The sequence below is a fragment of the Nothoprocta perdicaria genome, unplaced genomic scaffold (assembly GCF_003342845.1).
Source record: "Nothoprocta perdicaria isolate Ctin4 unplaced genomic scaffold, notPer1 scaffold_30, whole genome shotgun sequence".
NCBI classification, from domain to species: domain Eukaryota; kingdom Metazoa; phylum Chordata; class Aves; order Tinamiformes; family Tinamidae; genus Nothoprocta; species Nothoprocta perdicaria.
This window is the reverse complement of record NW_020455533.1, coordinates 2158679-2169650: the sequence shown is the minus strand read 5'-3', so window position 1 is coordinate 2169650 and position 10972 is coordinate 2158679. Positions and strand designations below refer to the sequence as shown.

Sequence of the window (10972 nt, the reverse complement as noted above, 5' to 3'; positions counted from 1 at the left end):
TAAAAGATGCAAGATCTGTTTTACCAATATTGTTCTTGGCTTTGAGGCTTTTCAGACTTCCTAAAAAGAGTCTGTTTTATCACTTACCACATGCAAAGTTGCTCAAAATTGCCAGCTGTCTTCTCAAGACACAGGAACCAGAGCATATTCTGCATCACCAGCGTTAGCACAGTATCCCAGTACACAAAAGCCTGGCTCCTTCACCAGGACGGCATGAAGTGACTGTGCAGCAGACCTCACTGCCAGCAATGGCCAGGGAAGCAGCACTGCAAAGCTGGCAATTAGTCTCAGAGACAGTGAAAAGACAGGAAGAAAACACTGGATTTTCAGGTCTCTCTCACAGCATAGAGCATTTCAGGTCTCTCTCACAACATATTTTTTAAGTACAGTCTATATTTTTTAACTACAGTCTGTTTTCTTATTGCTTCCAAATAACTGTTGAAAGTTGGCCCACAGTCCTCTTTGGCACAATGGGACACTGCTTGCTACACAGTGGTTCCCTGGAGCTGACAGGCCTTTATCCCACAGGGTAATCTCAGCGCGGAGGTTAATGCAGGTCAGGCAGCTGGCAGTGACCACTGCACAACCACCAAACTGAGCTCAAATCCATGCAGGTCAAAGCAAGAGCGGAGAAGTCCTGAGCCCCTGCAAAGTCTGGTCAGTGCAAAGCCTAGGGCATTCCACTACCAATGGCAAAAATACTGTATTGGGCCATAGGGACTACATAAGCATGGGAAATGAGACCACAGTTCAGTGTGCACCAGAAGACATATGTGCTGGGAAGAAGGTGAAACCCCTTTGGAGGAAACAAAATGTGCCTGCAGCTCAAGCACGAAGCTGACTCGGGAGACAGCACTCAGTGCTTCAGCAAGGACCATCGAGCACGTGAGCACCCCGTGTCTCCTCCTCTTGTACCTCCTCTTTTTCTTCTTCAACATTTCTTCTACCACATCTATAGAAGCTGTATCCTCTTTAATGGATGGAAGAACAACTGTGTGCACAGTATTAACACACTGGGACACGGTCTAGGTTGTCCCCCTTGGGCCACAATCTGAACCTTCTCCTTGATCTCCTCTCATTTGCACCTACTACTGCCTAAAAGGAAGTATTAAATAATGCTTTCACCAACTAATTTCTTTTCATGTCACCTTTGAAGGATCAGCTACAAAGAAACATGATTGATTTGTACAGTAACAAGTAATATTTTATAAGAAATCTCAAGAAATGAAAACTGTCTTACTGACATGTCAGTATGTAGGATCAACTGTTCAGGATCTACAAACAAGTCTGGCCTGACAGCAAAATCGCTTCTTCCTGAAAGAAAAGTTTATTCCAGCAGTTTCACAGTAATTGACAAAAGGAGCAACTTACTTAGAAGCAATAAATGAACTCCATTTTAAAAGGGAATGAAATGGTTGGGACAGACAATATTTACAACACAGCAACTGCAATAATCAGGGAAACTAAAAGTGGAGAAATGTTAAAACAGGAGCCAAAGAGAAGATGCAGCAAATCACTGTTTAAAAAAAAAAAAAAAAAACATAGATTTTATATACAATTGAATTGACATTTGGATAGAGTCAGAACATCTTTAACACTGAGGAAACATAAGAGTGAGAGAAAAGAGCAATGTCTGAGAAACAAGTAGAGGAGCAGCATTTCATTTCACTCTACTTTTTATCTACCCTCTGCTTAGACAGCTCTCAAAACAAGGCAATATTGGCATTCTGAGAATCACAAGGCTCAGTAGAAAGTAACATACTGCACACGTTCTCTACAACAGAAGATGTTAGCTGGTAAAGTAAGTACTTTATCACTCCATCAGTGCAGTGATTTTCTGTTTCTTTCTAAGCCTTTTTTGTTTCTAAGCCGAGTTAAGAAGCAACCTGAAATCTCTTCCTCGAGGATGAAGGATTTCTCTGAAAGGATTTGCAATAAGGCTGTGAGCCTAGAAAACATAAAACATTATTTTTGTTAATTTTGGTAGAAACCAAAAGGCATGCATTTTGCCTGAGTTGCAAATTGACCTTGATATGTTTTATTCAAAAGGATTCTGTATACACTCAAACCCATAAACGTTCAATTTTATTTTCCCCTCACATTAGAATTTTATTGATTTGGTGAATTTAAATGGGGCTTAAAATAAAAGAAATTTGCATTTTGTGTCACTAAACCAAAAAAGTTATGGAACAAGCAGGTAATTGTGTTGCCACTCTAAAAGCTACAAAATATCCAGCTTGTACATCATATAGCCTTGCATTCATTCTAAGAATGAGGAATTGTTAATTAATAAAAAACCCTCCTCCTTTTCCTTCCAATAACCTTTCTTCATAACAACCACAAGATGCTTTGCATGACTCCTAACAGTAAATAATGTGGCTTATTTCAGACTATGAATGGAGAAGAAACTTCAAAAACAAGAGCACAAACATCCCACCAAACACAACCATTCTTGCATCCAGAGATGGCTCTCCCTGACCCCATCATTTCTTCACTATACTATGGGTTAGTACCTGCTAAAAATCCTTGACCCATCCATGTGCAGTCAACCAAATCTATGGGATTCAGGGGTCTTTTTTGAAGTATGTCTGCCTGTAAAAAAAGAAAGTATTACTAGTTAGAGTACGGTACTCTTATCTAAAGTGTTTTTATCACAATTTTTATTATACAGTCCAGCAGAGAGCCCTAACAAGCTGCAAAGCTTCATGCAATACTAAAAATAATACACTTGCACGCACTGGTTGCCTCAAATAAAATGTTTGGTGCATTCAACTTGAAGAAATCTCTTCTTCATATACTGCTTTTCAAGACTCCACATCCTCCCAAAGCTTTTTAACTTTCTGCTTTCTAAAGGAAATAAGAATTCTCTAAGCCAGAAATTAGAGGAGACCCAGGAAAAACTGCTTCAAGACCTTTTACAGCCCCTAAATGGGCAAGAATAGAAGCTTCTTCACTTTTCCACGTCTTTGCTTACAATGTAACATACCTTGAATGTTTGTGTTGTGTTGGGCTTAGAAAATTGATTGATGGTAACAGTTCGCTCCCTGAGTGGCTGTTGAGCTGCACTGCCAGGTACTGCACTTGAAACTCTGCTACAAGCATAATGCTCTTGATGCTGGAAGAAATAAAAAAGATCACGGAGAGAATGCAGCTATTGAAAATGCACTCAAAATAAGAACTTTTCAACTGACAAAGAAAAGAACACAGGGAGAATGTGGACAGCTTGAAGCCCTTCACTAGTGTGAAAATGAACAGAACTTACAGAGCTCCGTTGCAACTGAGGAACTGAATGACACTGTTCAACAGCTTCTGAGTTTATTGGTGGTAACCTGTTCTGAGTCGTATGTGCATGAGCTGAAGATAAACGATCCAAGCTGGAAACCCTACAAAATTTTAAGGGATCGTCTTTCAGGAAAATTCTTATTAAAACACTTATCATTCAAAATAGTAAGACACACCAGTACATTTCTGAATAGAGCTCAGCTATAGAAAGCAACAGCTTTTAATTAAGCAACAAAAAAATAACATAAATGCCAGTCCTTAGTGGACATCATTCTGCCTGCTATATTTTTCTGTTTGAATTCTATAATCAGTAACAAATCCTGTATTAGTTCAAGTATTTTGCAAAATCCTTCACTGGTATAAGTTCAGTAAAGTTCTGAGGAAAGCAAAAGGTAAAATGAAAAAACTCACAATTTAGTCCCCCTAAGGATTTCATCATTGTACATATTAGGAGCTTTTGAGGAGGGTTGGTCAGAAGTGAGAGAAGGTAACCTACAGTGGCTTGGTAGCTTCCTAGAAGACACCAGCTGTACCCGAGAGGATGAGAGAACCCTGTTATCAGCAATTCTCCCCAATTTAGTGCGCACTGAGTTTGTCACATTGGAGCCAATACTATGTTGTTTGTTTTCTTGCTCATTCCTAGGACATAAAGAGAGAAAATGGCACAGGGAAAGAGAGAGAAAAAATACGTGAAAGAACTTCTTAACACAGTATCACGACAACCTCTACAGATCTAAACATTTAGTCATACCAGTGATGTGCACAAAGGACATGTCTGCTTTCCTACTACCATTTTTAAAATCACACGTTTTTTACATATATAAATATGTATTTATATATGTACAATATTGCAAATATGTATATGTAGAAAATTACAATATAAATTATGTTCCGTTTTCAAAATCTCCAGACAAACATTTACCGTGATTTTTCTACTGTGGTCACATGCCTCTGCTGGAGTGGTTTTGCTTGAATTATCATAACTCCATTCAAACCACTATAAAAGCTGCTGGAGAAACGGTGAACCTAGTGAAAGCAACAAAATGGGTTTTAACCTTCCAGTTTCAAGATTTGTTTTTGAAGGAAGACTTCAAAAAGAGATAGTCAGAAGATATTTGTACTTGTATACTTGAAAAAAGATTTGGATATGACAGTTCAGCAAAATTGTAAGCGGTACATAGAGTAAACATGTTGTCTTGCTTATTTTAAAAGAATCTTACAAAAAGAATATATTAGTTTTTCTGCAAACTGATCTCAGAGCTAAATTAAGCTTTTAGGAACCTCTAAATGAAAACAAGTGATAGCAACTACTAAATATACACTCAATGAACTTTTCCTCCCCCTTTAAATGAAATGACTTACTTTAAGTGTACAATTAGCTTTTAAAACCTTTTCTAGGTACAGTCAAGACTACCCAAGGTTAGTGGATACTAATTCTCTTACGTTAATGAGACACTGCTGCTTGGTGGAAAGATATTTTTACCTGTGATGAAACAAAATGGGAACCACGAGATACACTTTGTGCTTCAGAGCTTCTGGGAAGAGGCACACAGCCAGCAGCTGCTGGAACACGAGGGACTGGCAAATGCGACAGTTTAGCTGCAACAGCTTTCAGTTTTTCCACTTCTTTATCACTCTCTGCACAACAACAAAACAATACAGGGAATTAGAGGCATTTTTACACTTTCACCAGTCAGTATTTACTGGGATGAAAACAATAATAAACATCACAGTTTTCAACAGTTCTAAGTTTCCATGATATTTAAAAATCTACCATAAATGCAATCCTTCTGAAAGCATTTCTGTTAAAACATTACAAGTAATTATATGCACTGCCATTTCTTAATCCTACATTAAAAACATGGATCCTTGTGATATCAGAAAGGTCGTCCACTCTCACTAGTGCTTTGACTACTAAGGATTCTTTGTATGAACAAAGCTCAAGCTATAAGTCTAGAAGACTTCGATTCCTCAGATACAGACCCCATTGTCGTCTATTCCTTGCTATCAGCACCAATTTTCACCCTGAACTAAGAGTTTCTTGCAATGGAGTTCTTTTGGTCAATGTTTTCTTCTTTATACTTCCATGCCACCTTGGCCAAATCCATAAGACAGGCCAAGTTTGAGATAAGGGTGGCAAGTAGCTCTGACAACACATTATGTATCTTAAAAGGTTGTATTACAAACAAGAATTTCTTAAAAGACACAGCTTATCCAAAATTACTTTTTCCAAGTTAGATTTGATTACTACCACATTTCTAAAAATATAAAATACCTGTGATCTTAGTTTCCCAATTTTTTTTAATCAGCTCCTCCAATATTTCAATCACACTACTCCAGATATGATCAAATACTTCAGAAGTTACTGCATCTTTGATACAGGCATTAGGAGATACAGGGGGAATGCCACGTTTGCTCTTCTCAGCAAGATGCCTTTTCTTTTGTTCCAGTCTCTCATCATCACTAATTAAGTGAAGCAAATTTAAAAAAAAAAAAAAAAAAAAAAAACTGTCAAAAAGTGGTAATACTTTTGATCTTCTAATACACTGAACAATTATAGAACACAAATACAGAAGAAAAAAATCAAATGTAGAATAAAAAAAATCAAATTCAGATGTACTGAGTCGATATTGGAATAGAACCCAACACCAGTGCATATCTTGGTACTTTTTTCTTTCCCTAAAACTTGCAACTCAAAAAAACATATATTTACAATTCTTTGCTGTCAAAGGCAAGATACTCTTCTATTTTTCCATCCACATCGAAGATTTCTTCTTCTAGGAATGAATATCTGGAAGGGTCAGAGGCCCGAGCAGAACTGGAATCTACTGAATTATGAACTGGAGATGCTACTGGGACCAATTTAGAGCCTGAAATACAGAACCTGGGAAAAGAAATAATAAAACAAATTGAGAATTAAGTATTCAAAGAAAGAAGCAATTGCTTCTATTTAATTGTGCAGAAATTATTTAATAAATAACACTTTATAAATCTCTGAAGAGGGCAGACAGAACAAAGTGATTTTTTTATAAAATATCTTTTTTTTTGCAAGCAAAGACCATGCAAGTGAATATTAATCCATATATTCATCAGAAATTTAAAACAATCAAGGGATTTGTTTGAAATACTGGAAAATCTTACTTTATCACCTCTGTACAAACAGTATGTCTTACACAGATGACAGCAAACTGCTGATACTTCTGCAATTTAATTATACTCTGTATATTAAAAAAACACAAAAGTGTAGTCATACCAAAAGACAAAACCTGCAAAAATTGCTAACATACTGTTTGATATCAGTAGTATTTTCATGGAGATCAGGTAAAACCTTTGTGGTCACAGAGCTATTGCTTCTGCTCTGAAAATACTGAAAGCCTTCATCCTTTGGTAATAGGAGCTGCTTTCCTAGAACTCTGGAGGAAAAAAAGAAAAAATGTGTGGGGAATTGTAGATGAAAATTTGTTCCACATACTAATATGAAAAATACAAATACTCATGAATAGCTGGTAATGTGTTCCAGATTCCAGAGTCCAGTTTCAAATGGAGTTCCAGATTCAAATAGAGAGGCTTACTGACACAATACACTAAGAACAATTCACATTAAGATACCAATCAAACTGATATTGTAGAGATACCTCTTTAAAACTAGTATTAGCAAAGTTTCTTACCTTAGATGAAGGGATTGTTCAACCCAGTCTGCGCATTCTGCTTGCAGGCTCACAGTTTGCGAGGTCACTTTTCCTTCAAACAGCATTTCATCAATGTCCAAAAACAGCTGATGCACTCTCTGTGTGTTGGCCTTATCAAATTCCTGTATATTATAAAATTAATAGCTGTTAGCAAATATCTACTTATATTTACTATAAAAAAAATATATTTAAAGAACAGGGTAACACTAGACAGATTTGACTGAGCAGCTCAGAACGGACCCTCAGATACCACACTTGAAAGGGACAACATTTGCTATGAAGATAACAGGCAGCTGCCTAAGATTATCCAGTTAAAACTATTCCCTCCCCACCCCAAACCTGATAAAAACACAAACACACACACACACACACACACACACACACACTACCTCTGAGACTGAAGGCTCTAAAACATCCTGCTTCTTTGAGCAACTCTTTTCCTTTCTGACTATCATAACGAAGATGACAACAAAGATGGACTTAAATTATAACTGCATCATCTATGAAACAGAATTGAACTTAAGCAAGAGCTAAACAGTTATCAAGACTGGGATATTTATATGCATACTCACAAATATGTTGCATAATTCAAAATGCTCGGAAGTTTAACTTAGATGTTTCTTGCATTATTCAGCATTTGAAATCAGATACTTTATTGCTCAGACTCAGAAACCTAAATCCTATTTTCTTTTGTGAAACTCCTTTCTCTAAGGTTTATCTCCAAGTTGCTTTTATTTTTTTCATGCTGGTTTCTTGATTACATATCCTCTGCATTAATTGCATACATTTTTTTAATTGCATAATTAATTGCATACATTTTTTTTCAATATTTCGTTAATATATTTAATCATTAGGCTGACGTGGATGGAAATGATTAACTCTTCTGGACATTGTTGCATAACCGTTTTCTGAAAAAAATTAACTAATTCTACCATATTCAGTGTACTGTAATAGCTTCTGTGACATACATCATCCCTCCAAGAGTAAAGTGAACTTCTTTCAGTAGACAAATCACTAGTGTAGCTGTTTATTCCAGACCAAGAATTTTTCAAGTTTGTAGGTGTTGTATGACTACTGGAAAGCGATGAACCAGTTTCACTGTGGAAAGAAAACAAATTAAAATGTTTTAGCGTGATAGTCTAAGCAAATGTTTTAAAAATAATGCAGGTGCGAATAGACAGTGATGCATCCTCCTATTGGATGCAATTTTCAGGACATACTATGGAGACAATATGAGGAATAGCCTATAGCACTTATCACCTTAAGGGCAACTCTTTCCACTGTATCACATTTTTGTACACATACTATTTTAATTTTAAGGGCACAAACTACAAAGCAAGCAGGGAACAAAGTTGAAACCCTCTAAACAAGAGTTTGGATCAATTCATATCCTACTTTGTGTGGAATCTGCCTATTTCTATACTGATGTAGGAATTACTGAGCTAGCAGAAGCAGATGGAAAATACAGGGAAATGCATTCTAATTAACAAATATCAGACAGGAATAATGGACAAATTAGAGAAAACAAAGATTAAAAAAAGCATTTTCTTTGCATTATAGTGACAAACTAATACTAAAGGACTAAATATCACAATCTCAGCTGAATAAACTGTAAATTAAAACTATTTGAAAAGAAATATTTCCAATCTAATAATTGTCAACCATAGGAATGACTACAAGTGAAATGAATAACAATACTCAAATAATCAAGCCCAGAGCTCATTAATGAAGTACTATTTCAGAAATTAATGCATACCAAGTATAACTGTCAATGGCTTCCTGGACATTTCTCTCAAAAACTGTTTGAAGAGACTTGCCACTTTTTTCTGAAAGACATTTATTTGTAGGACCTTTGAACAGACCCTTCCTGTAAATATAAAAACACATCAGTCTATAACATTAGAGGCTTAACTCATGTCCCTGCCAGAAATTAAGGGGAATCATCTCTAATTCTTCAATCCTGTCCATGAAAACAAATATTTGCTTGAAACAAACTATATTTCTGTACACCATTCTTTATTTTTCACTATTTACATGAACACTTTTTCAATAAAATGTATACGTAATTTGGGTTTATTTTATTCCACAAAGCATTCTGCTTCCATTTTACACTTCAAAATTCAGCTGTCACAAACACAAATGCAGCAGTGTTTAAATATTCCAGGCACAGTTCAAAGACACAAAATAATGACTGCTCATAAAGTAGTTATTAGTTATGTGTTTCTTTTCAATCATTAACCTAGAGTCAATTTTCCCAGATGTATCTCTGCATAACAACAAGTTACAGATATGCTGCCAAGCACATGATTACTGAAATTATTACTTTACTGAAACTATGAATGTTCAACTTGGCTGTTTTAAGTCATCTGTAAGGCTAGTTCCAATATCAAGAACAAGGACATATTTTCAAGAGGCTGCAATAGTTTTAAAAAAACACCTACAGAAAATGGTTATAAGTGTACATTTCTACAATCCTGTCAAATTCCAACATAACCATAACTAGACTCTTCTCTTCAAAATATATAGAGTTCTATCAGAGAATATCAGTTCCACAGAAAAAAAAGAATGTTAAGACAATGTATTAATTTCTCAAAGTTATTTTCAACCCATAAAATCCCCACATCACAACTGTGAAACTACACCAAAGTACACTGGCAAATAAGTAACTGTAAGGAAACACCTCAAAGTTTTGAGTTCTGCTGATGTCTTCCACCAAGAGCTATGATTGCTCTACCTTCTTCCTAGCCTTTCTTATATTTGGCCTGCATTTTGACAGATTACAAGGATATATCTGTCAAAATCCCACTCCCCACTCAATCTAACCACATCACATTCTATTCCTATGCCTTGGTTAACAAGCTGCCATGAAGTTAACACAGGATTAAACTCCTCAAGGGGCAAATGCACTTGCAGGGGCTTGACTTGCAGGTTCTTAGAGGCTGGAACACCAGTAGAGAAAAGAATCATTGTTGTTTATTCTCTTCTTATTCCTTGCTAGCCAGGCACCTTCTTTTGCCTGCTTTTGGCAAGCTAAGCAGCCTATATTGATCAGATCTCCCATATCTATAAGCTTGCTTTCACTTAGAGAACTGCATGTAGTTTGCTCTGACTTTAAAAGAAACCCCAACTTAGATACATGAAATCACCCCCCTACACACCTCCAGGAGATATCATCAATAAAATTTCAGATTTTCTCTGTGAAGCAGGGTATATGTCTAACATATCATGTCATACATTATACATCATGTATAACACAGCATCATACAAGGCATGAGATGCAGCAAGAAAAGGGTTCCTGCCCTTGTGCATTTCATTGTGCGCAGCAGCATTTCTCATGCAGATGTGCGGGACCACACGACATCAGAAGGTGGCCCAGGAAGCGACTGCAGTAAAACAAAACGAAAGAAAAAAGGAGAAGGGAAAGACAGGCAGGCACTACACACACAGCACATTTCCACAGGCAGCTCGCGAGCCTTAACCGGAGCCTCCGCAACTGCAGACATGAAACCACCACAGCACAGAAACCCCTGCACACCCTGGGGCTTCACCGGCCGCCCCAGGGACACCCTGTCCGCCCGGCCGCCACCGCACTCACCCCACAACGAGGAGCCCCACGTCTGGGGGGCAGCCGCCCGGCAGCGCGGCCGCCCGTGGCCGCCTCGCGCTGCGCATCGCTGCGCTGAGGCCTGGAGCGGGGCCCTGCCACGGCGAGGGAGCCGGCGGGCGGCCGCGGCGCCTCCCCCGGCCGCAGGGTGCTGGCGGGAAGGCCCACACCACAGGCACGGAGCACGGGGGTCCCCAAGGGCCCCGGAGCCGCCTCACGCCACCCGGCACAGGCGCTAGGTCTCCAGAGCAGCGGCCACAGGCGGAGCACGGGCTGCACTTCTACACCGGGCCCTCTCTCACTAACACTGGGCACCCGCTCTGGCATCTCCATGCTTGGCCAGAACCTCTCAGAGAAGAAAATGATGCCTCTTTGTAGCAAGGAAGAAGAGGGGAGA

General features: G+C 38.1%; 1 protein-coding gene across 6 annotated transcripts in view; it reads right to left on the bottom strand.

Annotated features, from left to right (window-relative positions):
• Positions 1-1752: 1752 nt before the first annotated feature.
• The window catches only part of FAM149A (family with sequence similarity 149 member A), an 18212-nt gene continuing 8992 nt past the window's right edge, over positions 1753-10972 (bottom strand). For all 6 annotated transcript variants that reach the window (XM_026042423.1, XM_026042424.1, XM_026042422.1 and 3 more), the window contains 13 exons: positions 8728-8838; positions 7940-8069; positions 6951-7093; positions 6570-6695; positions 5996-6166; positions 5558-5745; positions 4766-4920; positions 4205-4308; positions 3694-3921; positions 3263-3383; positions 2987-3115; positions 2514-2592; positions 1753-1948 (listed from right to left, as the gene is read on the bottom strand). In XM_026042423.1, the coding sequence (XP_025898208.1) occupies positions 1875-1948; positions 2514-2592; positions 2987-3115; positions 3263-3383; positions 3694-3921; positions 4205-4308; positions 4766-4920; positions 5558-5745; positions 5996-6166; positions 6570-6695; positions 6951-7093; positions 7940-8069; positions 8728-8838 (1759 nt within the window). In that variant the 3' untranslated portion in view covers positions 1753-1874. The remainder of the gene's footprint in view (positions 1949-2513; positions 2593-2986; positions 3116-3262; positions 3384-3693; positions 3922-4204; positions 4309-4765; positions 4921-5557; positions 5746-5995; positions 6167-6569; positions 6696-6950; positions 7094-7939; positions 8070-8727; positions 8839-10972) is intronic.